The following is a 13,364-nucleotide window of genomic DNA, read 5'->3' on the forward strand; positions in this document are numbered from 1 at the left end:
TCTCTTTTACAATAGTATTTTGGAACACAACGACTCATCTTTGCTTGGTTTTGTCTCCGGTCCTCGTGCTGACAAGGAACACGAGCCACAGGGAGCATAAAGGCTCCTACAGTGGTCAAATCTACCCCAGGGGAAAGAAACTAATGCCAACATCAGTGTTTCCAGGGGACTAGGCACCCGTACGGCCTTCTGCTAACCAAGAGCTGCATTCGCAAGGAAGCAGAGCTGAACAAAACACCGTCTCCCCTACGCTGCGTGAAACAGCAGCTCTCTCGGGACAGACTTTAGTTTTGTAGAAAGAACTCATCGCTTTTATGTTCAACCCTTTTTTTTTTTGAATGATTTTTAATTTAGTGCTCTGTTCCATGTAAGAATGCAACAGCATAAGGAAGGGGCAGCGGGATGCCCTTCTGTGACACAGTCCTGGAGGGACACGCAACTCCCGAGCCCAGGCAGCCATGCTTGTGGTGAAGAAGAAGATGTGCAGAGGCAGTTGTACAACAGAGCTTTATAGTCAAGAATGGATTGTACCAGTTTTTTTTAATGCAAAATGGAACATGACCCAGAAATCTTCACGGAACAGAAGTGCTTTCAGGAACGCAGCCAGCTGAAGCTCAAACGCCTGCCTGCTTTTTCGCAAGAGAGGCCACAAACCAGTCATGGCCCAATCCACTTTTTCCTCCCCAGACACGCAAAGTTTGAACTGTCCCATGCAATTTCCCTACAGTGTCACATGAAATGTAGTTATGCTCAGAAATGTAGGCAAATGCGAAGGGCAAACAGACCTGAGCAACATACTGCTCATGCAGCAAAAAACCCCAGTTTGTTTTATAGGGAAACAGTTACAAGTGCATTTTGGGGGCTGGAGAAAAGAAAAAGAAAAATGGGGCAGATAACTGCCTGCTGGTCAAGACAACTCTGGAGTGGATAACAGATCAAAAGAACACCTTGCTTTGCAGTGATGTAGAAGGAAACCCCAGTTTGGACTTCATGGTTGACATTTTACAACAAGGGGAGAGGGAGAACAAAACCAAACCTCAAATCAACCTGCAAGCAACAGGGAAATGTAATGCACAGAACCTGGAGGGAGCTTCACCATCTGAGCTGCAAAAGGGACGCCAGAAGCAAAACAAAATGGGGTATGGAGAACTAACAAGCTCCATCAAACACGGGTTGCTCACTGAGACACAGGCAAGTGCAAAGGGCTGGCCTGTAGTGCCCAACCGATAGCAACCGATGCTGCTGAGCAGCCACCAATCCGTGGGTTTAAGTTCAAAGCAAAAATTAAAAGGCTTTCCAAACTCATGGGATAGGAGGAGGCTCTACACTTGGGGCAGGAAAAGGCAGCGCGTTGGCTGCTGGGAGGCTCGGCCCAGTAAACACAGCTGCAGTATCGACAGAAGTTGGACCAGGAAGGATGCCGTCGGAGCTACAGTGGGTGTCCCTCTCAGCGTAGAGGCAGCCAGCGTTTTACAGTGTGACTGTAATATGCCTGAGAAGCAAATGCCTTGCCATGTTAACACTTCCCTGTAGACAGTTCTGAAGCTCTGGATATCTTCATTTCTGCATGAGAGTCATGTCCCTGAGAGGTACCGAAGGGAGGGGATTTTAGTATATGCAAATTCAAGGGTGGGAAATGCAGAAAAGCACTGATTTTCCTCTCTTTTTTTCAGGTTAGCTTTGCACTTTGCATTGTTTTCCCAAACTGCATAGCAGCTTACATGTAGTGTCTGAGACACTGGGGCCATGGAAATCAATGGGGCTTCATGAATTCCAACAGCAGCACCAGTGAGTGCTAATTAAGCTGCTGTGCAGAAAGGTCCTGTTCAAAGGACTCCAAAATCACACACACTCTCTCTCACTCTGGCCCTGCGACTGCTGTTTTAGAGAGCTGTATACCATAGCATGATCTGCTTGATTTAAAGCTCATCAACTGCTGGGTGGAGCAACGGCCAATATCACTCTTCTCATTAAAAAGTAGGAAGGATAAAAAGTTAAAGACTTGAGACAGGTGAGCACGATGCATTCATGCGGCATGTTTTGTTGCACTCCTCTTAACAAGACAGGAATTTCAGGTGTGCAGGAGTGGAATATAGCAGGGGCGGAGCAGGAGGCAGGTCCCCTTTGCCTCCCACACTCTGCCAGCTACCTAATGGGGCATCTCTGGAAGGAGAAAAAACAACAGCCTGGAAGCGGGCCTGGGAACTGTGCCTTGAACCTTCCCCTTACTCAAGTACATCTCAGCTGTGTAACAAATGTACCAGAACAGCACACACAGATGCAAAGCTTTTGTTTTGCCAGCTCTGTTTGGAGAGAATATACGGCAAACAGCCAAAGCTTTACACATCTGCACCTGTCTTGGTGTGACTTGTAAGAAAAGATGGAGACAGCCACGATAGGAGAGTCCGCTGTGTGTACATGCGGCCAACCTACAGCTCCTCATAGTCCCCACCTCCTCGTGGCTTGCTCATGCTGGCTCCTCCTCCTCCAAGAAAAGCCTCAAGTTCATCTATTTCATTGTTTTTCTCCTTGCTCTTCTTCTTCTTCTTCTTTTTCTCTTTCTCCTCTTTGCTCTCTTCCTTCTCTTTGCTCTTCTTGTGTTTGCTCTTCTTTTTCAGAGACTTCTCCTCTTCCTGCAAAGTGAGAAAATTTTTATTAGTAAATTCTCTGAGCATGCCAGTAACCCAGCATATATTGCCCTGAAACTTGGCTCTGACAGGAGCCTTACTTCGGGTGAAGGATCTACTACCAAGGCTGGCTTTGAGTTAATTCCACAAGACCCTTCTGCCTGTTTGGACAGAAGAGAGGAAAGACCATCTGGTTTATATGTAGTAGTGGTCTGTCAGGCAGTTTGTGCCCAACAATACCACAGTATTGGACAGGCAGAAATGTCAAAGACAAAGCCTCCTGCAGACTTCCCTCGCTGCCTCTGAGATCAGATCTGTCGGGGACACCCCTCTGCTTGGAAAAAGTCATGGTGTTATCAACAGACTCAGCCCAGCAGTGACGCACTGCTCTCTTTAGTCCTGCATTTTACAGACTCACACACTGCCTTTTCAAAATTCAACTGTTCTAAAAACTTGGTTTTAAGCTGCAAAGTAGTTAATGGCCTGCAGGGCCTGGGAGGCACAGATCTGGCTGTAGGATGGGAGAATGGAAGGAGGTCAGCCTGGTACACAGAGTACACCGCAGAAGGCCACCCCTCTCCTTAGCTGGTAGATAATATGGCAGATCAGCTCTGAGAAATTAAATAGTACCTCTTTGCTTTTCTTTTTCTTCTTCTTTTTCTCCTTAGAAGGTTGTTTATCTGCTCAAACAAAAAAAAAGAACACCATTGGTTTTAATCAATTTAAACTCTAAGTGATGCAATTCTGCCCTGCCCTGATTTCTGAGAACAAAATGCTCCATCCTGGAGCCATGTGCAAAGGCAATCCCGACTCCTCAGGACAAACTGTGCCCTTTAGAAACCAACATAAGCCCCAGCAGTTACACCCTAACTGAACCATATACATCCAGTTTACTTATGGGCATTACATTATCTATATTATTATGCATTGTGAACAGACCTGGGCGTTCACTGTATCACAGCTACTAAGAAACAAATACATAGACCAGCTCTACAAACTGGTCCAAAGGTGAAATTCGGGACCAGATTATTATTTCCAGAACTGAAGAAGAAGCTCCTGGGAACAATTTCCCTCTGACCACTAAATATTCAAAGGCAGATCGAAATTCCACCAGACACAGCCTGTGCTCCTGGGAGTCAAGCTAGTAATGGAAGGACCATTCAGGACAGTGTCAGCAGATAGGAGCAGCCTAACAGACCCGCACTCGCTGTTGTTCAAACTGTGTATGGAAACTGTATCACCACAAGGCAAAGCATCAGTGCTGCAGCCCTGCTCCATGGGGTAGCTACTTTCATGGTATTAAATGAGTCCCAGAGTCCACCACTGTCAAATAATTTGTCCCAGGTTATTGTGGTTGATAACTTGGCTGCTAATTAGACTGCTGAACATCCATTGCCTTGGAACAATAACTCCTTGAACGGGAGAGTATCTACTTGGCTGTTTCAAAGAAGGGTTTATAACTGCACCACATTTCACACGTGGTATTTGATTGCCATCCTACCTACACATTCTTTTCCTTGGTTGATCTGTAAATACAAGACAGCCACAGAGAAGTCTAATTGCTGGTCAAGCTCCAGCTGACTGACTACTGAGACATGTTTTTATATTTATCCCAGAAAGAGGAGATAGGAGGAACCCACGTTGAATTATTAAAGATGATAAACTGAAGTTAAATTATTGACCTGGGCCTCTGCAGATGCACTTCTAGCTATTTCAAGCTGTGCTGTTCAGCAACTCAAAGGAAGAAGCTGATGAAGCCATCACAGCCTGTGACACCTTGCTTACACTTTTGGAATAGCTATTCAAAGAAATCTCTCTCTGGTGCTGCTTACAGCTTTTTCTCCCCTTAAGTCTTTAACTTCTCATCTTTCATGGTGACATCGGGGGCAGATCTATATGAAGTTGGTTTGCAGAAATGCCAAGACAGCAGAAATTATTTGTGCGAGTAAGATTTGTTCCCTCAGGAGATGGAGGGGGGGAGGGAAAGCCTGAGGAATGCTTAGGTTGTGGTCAGAACCCCACCCCACCTTTTCCAAAAACAGAAGAGCAAATTGGCAGTGTATGTCAGAGCATTTTGCTCAGGTTGATCCAAATTCTTGAGGGGGTGGACACTGCAATGCTGTGCACCACTTCCCAGGCATGCAAGGCTAAGCAGAAAGCCTTATACAGAAGCAGCTTGTGAAAGATGTGCTCCTGCTTCCAGCTGGGACAGAAATGGCTGATGCCACGGATGAGCCCAGTTCCCTCCCTCCCCATGGGGGAAAACTTAAAGAAAGTTATTTATGCTGTGTTAAACCATATTAAAGACTCACACAGGGCACTGCATGAAGTTACAGGGTATTTTATTTAGTGCAAATTGGTTTGCTTACACCCTGGAACCATTATGGAAAAAACAGATGTCTGACAAACAAAATCAGCAGGAGTGGAAATAAGGTGTAACCTTTACCTTCCTCACTGCTCTCCTTGGGACCAGTTTCTTCCAAACCCAAACCGAAGAGATCTGAGTCATTTTTCAGTTTAAAGGAGTGGACTGTTGATTTCACAGGCTGGGGTCGCTTTGCCAACGAGGTATCGTCGTCAGATATTTCAGAGAGATCTTCCCGGACTGGGAATTCATCCTAGAGACAATAAAAGGCAAACAACACAGACAAATCTTTCAACCAAAATCTCTAAGCATTTTGTACACAAAGACGTCAGATGTCAGCAGGTGGGGAGGAGGGAAGGCAGTGGTAGCTGAACTGAACTGCTATTGCCTGGAAATCAATGCCCTTTATCTTACAAGCTTTCTATTTCTTGCCTTGTTAAAATGTCTTGGTAGCATTGGTACTGGAAAGTGTGCTCCGATAACTTAACATTTGCGCTACCAAAATTAAATTTCTCATGTAAAGAGACTAAATGAGACCTTCAACTGTGTTAGCTCAACAGCATCAGCTTCTAACTGGCCTAGAGAGGCACCTCTGTTTTCCAACAGGCTGAAAACTCACCTCCAGACCTGACAGACAAAACCTTTTTCCTGTATAGCCCTGTGAGGTCTCACGTACCAGAGGCAACATGCAGCAGGGCCACAGAAGTGGTCTGTGTTTGCAGAATAACTCCCTTTATTGAGTCAAAAGGGAATGTGCTCCTAGGGCAAATTTCAATGCCCTTCAACGTGGGCTAAAAAACAGGATGGTGCAGAGACTAGATATCACCCCTAATCCTCTGTCTCTGTATGATGGGAATGGAAATGAAGTTTAATGATCTGCTACATGCTGACTGATCCTCTTCAGAATTCATTAACTGCCCTTTCTTTATATCCTACATACTGACAAAACATGGCCTCGCTCTGCTCTGACCTAGGCAGTGCCCTCTCCTCCTTGCCAATGGTGGTGTTTTTACTGCTTTGCCTGACTGGTAAACCTTGAACTTGAACTCGAAAAGCATTCACAAGTTGCAGGGCATCTCCCTGGCACTGTCACAACGGCAAGCTCCCTCACCAATCCCACATCATTGCACCTCATCATTGCATGCTATGAGATGTAAACTTGCTGCAAATGCTTTAGCTTTCATATTAAAGTGCCAGGAAAAGCAGGTACTGAAACTCCTAAATGAATGGGAAATTCCTTAACAAACAGCATGACATGTAGGCAAGGTCAAAGAAACTGGGACAACTGTCCTTTCTGCAGGATTCTGGAATGATGCAAACACAAACACCACCCTTGAATACCAGCTAACCCAGACACCAGGAGTACCCCTGAACGGCAATTGCCCATCCCAAATCACGGTTAGCAGTTTCTAGAGATTGGTCTGCTGGCTGCGAGTGCAGATCACTGAAATGAGGGATACCTAGAGCCACAGCAGCAAGCTCCTACCAGCCCAGAGAAGATGCTTGTGTTTTCTCCATCTTTAACACCCGACAGGTGCAGAGGGGACTCCTGCTGCATCCTCTGTTTGAGCAGACACCTGCAGGCAGTACTGAGCAGCTGCCCACGTGTTCAGCATCACAGGGATATTACAGCTAACCTGGCTGTACTGGAAAGTCCTGCTCCGGCTGATTTTCCTACTTCAGTAAGGAGCTTTGCCAAACAAATTTTCTTATGGCCTTTTGATTGCTGGATTGGCTGAAGGGAGCTCACTTGTTCTCTCTCTCTGGGATGCACACAATTCTACATATTAAACTTCAGGTGAAAACCCATTAGATTTGTATTTCATACCTTCTACACTGCTGGACTGACCATGCTCTGGATTTGCTGAGAATAAACAGCACATCAAAACCCATAAGCACAAATCTTGTTGCCATGTGGCTTCAACAATCAGAGCATTAGTGGGTTTGTGCTTATATCAATCCCTTCAGGTTGCTTAGCACCTGGCTTTCTGTGACTGCCACTGAGAGATGGGAGAGCAGATGAAAGCTCTGCTCAGCGAGATGCCTCAACACTTCAAGCTCAGCTTCACAGCAGCACACAGCAATTCATGCATCTTATTTACCATTTTCTTCTTCTGGCTGTCAGAATCCTCGCTTTCAAAGTCTGGGTCATCCATAACAAATGAGAGCATCTGAGTAGCTATTGGTCCCTCTTGATCACTGTCAGACTCCTCTAGCTTTTCCTCTTTGACGACTTTCTGCTTGAGAGCATGTCCTTTGCTTTGGGAAGTGGTCTTTGGGGCCTGGACTGCTGCTGGGGTGGCAGCAGCAGCAGCAGCAGCTGGCAGGCTAGTGTTGAGCTTGCTGCTGCTGGTTCTTTCGGATGCAGAATGTGGAGGTAAATTGTCAGGAGGCTTCAGGTCAGTTGCTTTGGTCAAAATTGCTTCACTCTGTGGTTTCAGAGAATTTCTGGAAGACCTGAGAAGAAACAAACAAATTGTCAGAGCCTGCCTGTCCACACTCCCACTCTGTAAAGCAAAGCACAAACACCAATTAATAGCTGAGCCTGCCTCAAGGGCTGCAATGTGCATCTCAACAGGAGAGTCAGTTCATCCTAGGGGGGTGTGTGTTCAAACACGTATCACTCAGAGGCTGAAGATGGTCCTCACTCACCCCTGAGGATGCTCATGCAATGCACAGGTGCCTGTGCCATTGGGCCACGCCTGAATACCACCAACAAGATGTGGTATATGGAGAACATTGTCCAGTTCATTGTTCTCCAGCACAGGGTGTGGTGAACGACATCCACTCCCCTCAGCACAAGACTTGATTCCTCTGTCCTCCTCACACTGCTATGAACAGACATTCAGGCGCTCAGTTACAGTCTCTTGTTCAAACTTGAGACAAAGGCTGGACCATTCCCATGCAGAAATGTACCGGCAACCACAGGAGCACAGTGCTCAAAGGCATGCTGCCTAGGTGCGGTGCAGAAAACACTGCATAAAGCAGTTGCACCTAAAGTAAACACAGCCCCTGCTTACAGCTGAAGGAACAGGCTGATAGAGACAGCATGGCTTCCCAGAGGCCTCACCAAAGTCAGTGGCAGGACGGAGAAGAGGCCCAAGTTTGCCAGCACAACCCCACACTTGAGGCTGTGCTTCGTACCTTTTTTTTTCCTGCTCTGTGCCAATATCTTCATCAGGTATGAGTACAACCTTAGAGTCCTTCACCTCTTCCTCTTCCTCCTCCTCGCTAGAGAGAGTGACGTTCTTGCTGGGCACCCGTTCTGCTGCCAGCATTGGTCTGTTGGGGATTTTGTCGTCCAGATCCAGATCATCTTGGAAACCTGCCACCATGGGGTTCCCCCCGGGTGCCTCTCCATCACTGCAAAATAGACAATGATCAGACACAGCACCCCTAGGGTGTCCTAGGACAGACGTGCCTCCCCTCAAAAGCAGACTGTCGCTTGCCTGGCTTTTCCGGCCAACTTCATGGTCAACATCCCTCTGTGCAGAGCAGCTGCACTGCCAGCCCTCCCCCTACACATTGCCCAGCCGCTGCCCCGTTCAGGTCGGACCTGCACCCTGTGGGCTGCAGAGATGGCACATGCCCTGTACAAAATGGGCCACAGAAGGATGTGTCACACAGTGGCTGCTACTGCTCAAGCTGAAAATAACTGGCTGGAAAAGGTGAGCCTCAGTGCTACAAAACAGCCTGTTGCTTCAGCTCTATCAGAACATCTCTGGTCCAACATGCAAGGACCAGCCAATTAAACCTGGGAACTGCCTGCCTTAATCACCACATCCTGTAATTAAACCTGATCATGTACTGCTGCTACCATGGGACTTCACTTGCAGCTATTAGCTTCCTGGAATTATTTCTATTTCTCTGGTACTCCCTGAAGCAGGCAGCTACCCAGACACCATAACCATGCTTTAACATTCCCCAAATTAAATTAACCTAAGGACACACTTCTAGATCTAGGAGTCTGTCAGACTCCCTGGATGTAATACAGTTATGTGTTCAGAGGCATCTTGATAGAGAGCTTCGCAGCTGAAATTACCAGCTGAGGCTTCCTGTCTAAATATTCCCAGGACTCAACAATTTTAATACTTTCTGAAGGATTTGCTCATGTCAGGAGTACAGATAACTTCCCCAGCCTCGGCTGATGAGCCTGTGTATCACCTTTCCTCAACCTATTTGCTTTATCTGCAACAGGTACCCAGCTCCTTCCTGATAACCTACCATGCACAATAGTCACTGTCCTTTTAATGACTCGATATGGATTGTACAAACACAGCCTTCGTTTTTACACAAAGGCAAAAAAAAAAAAAAAGATGAGATATGGATATGATAGATTTCAGATGCACAAAAGGAACCACAAAACCCTAAAATCCTTAATCTGGAAGAAGGTGGCATTCCCAGTCACCAGGAAATGGCCAGCACTGGAAGAGACAATGGAAGATGGTGTGCTGATGGGCTGGGAAATGCCCAGGCCCTAACAGAGTCTGGCTGATGGTACTACTCATTCTGGCTCTTCTTATGGCTAGGTACTGGTTTACAAGTTAATTTTAAAGAATTAATACATCTGCCAACAGATAATGGAGTTATTTGTCACATATGGGACACCATACTTACGACAACTGGTATGGCACATTGAGAGTGATTACAACCAATGCTTGTCTGGGTTAGAGGGCTAAGATCAGGGCTAACACCCACTCCCTCCTTCTGCTTTTGGTGTGGCTCCCTCTGTTTTCCGGACTCACAGCACAGCTCCCAGCTAAGCAGAGACAGGCTGCTGAAGAGCCCCTTCATCATTAACACTGCTGCTCTCATACCGAGCCAGAAAGGAGGCACACAGCCCATCCCACTCAAAGGAGAAGAAAACTGGTGCCCAAAACAGCCTCCAAGGCTGGAGGAATCACAACTGAGTGATTTTTGAGGTCTGCGAAGCACTGGCAGGGTTTCCTCTTGAAATGCACTGAAAAGAAAATGGAGTTGCATTCTAAAAATGACAGGATATTATTCTGAATTAGTGACACTGCATTTCTTTAATACGTCACAGCTCTATTAAGCACAGGGACTCCTCAGAGATTGCTGCCACTGCTCTTGTACTGCACACCGTACGAGACTTGCAGCCTTTAAAGCATTCCCAGCCCGAACAGAACATCCATGTGTGTACACACACCCACACTAAGTGGGTCATCTCCCTTTGCAGTCAATACACTGCCTCCATCTATAACTTCCACACAAATAGTTGAGTGACCGGTTAAGAGCAAAGCATTGGAGTGAATATACGTCAGGAGAATCACTGTATGAACAAGGTCTGACAATGCAAAATTAGTATCAGCTTGTGGTCCTGAGGTTCCAGCTGGAAGGAATTCAGAGCATGCAGAAACAAGCACATTGCACCACTCTCTCCAGCACTTGACGCGCTGCCAAGACTGCGCTAGTGTTGAGCCAACGTGTTTGCAAGCAGAGGTACCCACCAAAAATGACTATGCTTGCCGAGGTCTGCATCTGAGCTACTGATCAAAGAGCACATTGGGTTTTCCTCAGTGAGTCCTCTGTTGCGTACACAGAATGGCTGCTGGTGATCAAACAAATCCTGCTGCAACCTGAGTACATGGTCTCAGACTCGGCTTGACCGTGTTCCACCAGCCCCACTGTGGGGCCAGCGAAGCCAGCCCTGCGGGCAGCCAGCAGGATCCTCTCGCCACATCAGTTTTTGGGGCTAGAGAAAGAGGAAAACCCCAAACTTTAATAAAGCAGATAAACTGAAGGTAAGACACGCTGCAGGATGATCCTGCATGACTATATTCTAGGAGATGGACATCTTCTAGTGTGAACTGAACAGTGTCCTCAGCTTCTGTCACTTGGTCTAGCGCAGCAGATGCCATAAAAGCAAAGAACCATTTCAAAGCCCTTCAGATATAAGGAAAAGGAAATCTAACCAATGTTTAAGATACATGTCTAGTGATGCTGAGAAGACTCAACAGGAATACCGTTAGGTTAGGAGCATAAACTTGGTTTCAGACACCTACAGCCCACCCATGGACCTTGGCCAGCCTGGACCAGCAGGAAGGAAGAGGGGAGCCTATTTGGAGCCAGATTAGCTCCTCTGGTACACACTGGCTCAGGGGCATCAGGCTAGTGAGCAGCAAATTAAGTGCTGAAATGGCAAATTGGGAGATTGAACTTCCTTCCTAATTAACCGGTAAAGAAACTGATTTTGGGAGTTCTTTTTATTGGAAGCTAGAGAAACATAACATGCCAGTAAAGAAAACCCAGGACTCCATTATCTCTGTAGATTTGTGCTGTGATTTAGCTATAGCAACTCCAAGAGATGTCAGTAGGTGCTGAAAGTCTCGGCAGCTGTCTGATCTTTGGGCAAGAGCAGCCCTGTTCCACAGGCATGAGCTCACCCCTCACTGCTGGCAAGCTTCAGAAAAAAAAAGTGGGTTTTTTCTAACATTACTGCTCCATGTCAACTCTTGCTCCATTGTTTAGAGACATTGTGGAGCAGGGAATGGGAGAAGTTCACATGACATCATTGCAAAAAAATCAAGAATTCCCTACATCACCAAAATGGATGAGAAATACCAGACTTTACAGCCTGTTTCTGAAGCTCAGAAGTAAAAAGCAAAAGAATTCTTACAAATGGAAGCAAAGACAGTCCTGAGTTCAGGAAGTAGTTTGGCTACACAGCATAACATCTTCCTTCCAACAATGAGAACAAGACCATCCCCTCTTCCCCAAGGAGCTGCCCCCTATGTGAGCAAGCAGCTGTAGTGTATGGAGCTCTGCCTGGGGACGGATGAGGAGCCAGCTGAGAGTTTATGGGTGAGGATTCAAGAGAGGACATGTAGAGGTGACACTATAGTGGGTGCCTGCTACAGGCTGACTAGAAGGAACAGGTGTGACAGGCCCTCTACAAAAAGACAGGAGCAGCCTCATGTTTGCAGGCCCTGGTCCTCATGGACTTCCACCATGCCTGTTTCTGCTGGAGGGACAAGACAGCAGAACATAAGCAATCCAGGAGGTTCCTGGAGTGCATTGATGATCTCTTCCTCCACTGAGTGACAGAGGAGCCAATGAGGAGAGGTGCTCTTCTGGACCTCCTACCCACAAAACATGAGGGGCTGGTTGAGAAGGTGACAGTTCAAAGGCAGCCTTTGTGGAGTTCAGGATCCTAGGGGCAGGGAGGCGGGTAAAAAGCAAGCTGGACTTCAGGAGAGCAGACTTTGGCCCCTTCAAAGATTTGCTTGGAAGAATCCTACGAGATAAGGCCCTGGATGGAAGGGCTCAAGAAAGCTGGTTAATATTCAAGGCTCCTCCAAGCCCAACAGCGGTCCATCCCAGCGTATAAGGAGTCAGGCAAAAATGCTACAAGGCCTGTGTTGATGAACAAGAAGCTCCTGGACAAACTCAAACACAAAATGGAAGCATACAGAGGGTGGAAGGAAGAACAGGTAGCCTGGAAGAAATACAGAGACATTGTCCAAGTATCCAGGGATGAAATCAGGAAAACTAAACCCCTAGAGGAATTGAATCTGGCCAGGGATTTCAAAGACAACAAGAAGGACTTCTGTAAGTACCTGGGAGGCAAAAGGAAGACTATGGAAAGTGTGGGCGCATTCCTCAGTGAGACAGGGAACTTGGTTACACAGGACATGGAAAAGGCTGAAGTACTGAATGCCTTCTTTGCCTCAGTCTTTACTAGCTTTCAGGAATCCCAGGCCCCAGAGACCAGGAAGATAAAGTGGAGCAAGGAAGATGTATTGTTGGTGGAAGAGGATCAGCTCAGGGATCCTGGCCAAAGCAAAACTGGACATCCATGGGCCTGGATGGGATGTAGCCACAAGTGCTGAGGGAGCTGGCAGATGTCACTGCAAAGCCACTCTTGATAATCTTTGATCAGTCATGGCAACTGGGAGAAGTGCTTGAAGACCTTCCTGAAGAGGAAAGCAAATGTCACTCCAGTCTTCAAGAAGGACAGAAGAAGGACCCAGAGAACTACAGCCCAGCCAACCTCACCTTGTTCCCTGGGAAAGTGATGGAGCAGTTAATCCTGCAAACTATTTCCAGGCACATGAATGATAAGAAAATCGTCAGGAGTAGTCTGCATGGATTTACCAAGAGTAAGTCATGCTTGACCGACTTGATAAAAGTCTATGATGCAGTAACTGGCCTGGTAGATGAGGGGAGAGCAGTGGATACCCAGACTTAGTAAGGCCTTTGACACTGTCTCCCATAGGGAGATCCTCATAGGGAAGCTGCTGACATACTGGCTGGATGAGCAGACACTGAGGCGGACTGAAAACTGGCTGAATGGCTAGGCCCAGAGGGTGGTGATTGGTGGCACAAATCTAGTTGGAGGCCAATAACTAGCA

General features: G+C 46.8%; 1 protein-coding gene across 4 annotated transcripts in view; it reads right to left on the reverse strand.

The window, feature by feature from the left end:
• Nucleotides 1-521: 521 nt before the first annotated feature.
• Nucleotides 522-13,364, reverse strand: part of RABL6 (RAB, member RAS oncogene family like 6) — a 61,471-nt gene continuing 48,628 nt past the window's right edge. For all 4 annotated transcript variants that reach the window (XM_075112064.1, XM_075112065.1, XM_075112066.1 and 1 more), the window contains 5 exons: nt 8,137-8,355; nt 7,095-7,449; nt 5,074-5,245; nt 3,258-3,307; nt 522-2,633 (listed from right to left, as the gene is read on the reverse strand). In XM_075112064.1, the coding sequence (XP_074968165.1) occupies nt 2,430-2,633; nt 3,258-3,307; nt 5,074-5,245; nt 7,095-7,449; nt 8,137-8,355 (1,000 nt within the window). In that variant the 3' untranslated portion in view covers nt 522-2,429. The remainder of the gene's footprint in view (nt 2,634-3,257; nt 3,308-5,073; nt 5,246-7,094; nt 7,450-8,136; nt 8,356-13,364) is intronic.

Source organism: Phalacrocorax aristotelis, chromosome 17, assembly GCF_949628215.1.
Source record: "Phalacrocorax aristotelis chromosome 17, bGulAri2.1, whole genome shotgun sequence".
NCBI classification, from domain to species: domain Eukaryota; kingdom Metazoa; phylum Chordata; class Aves; order Suliformes; family Phalacrocoracidae; genus Phalacrocorax; species Phalacrocorax aristotelis.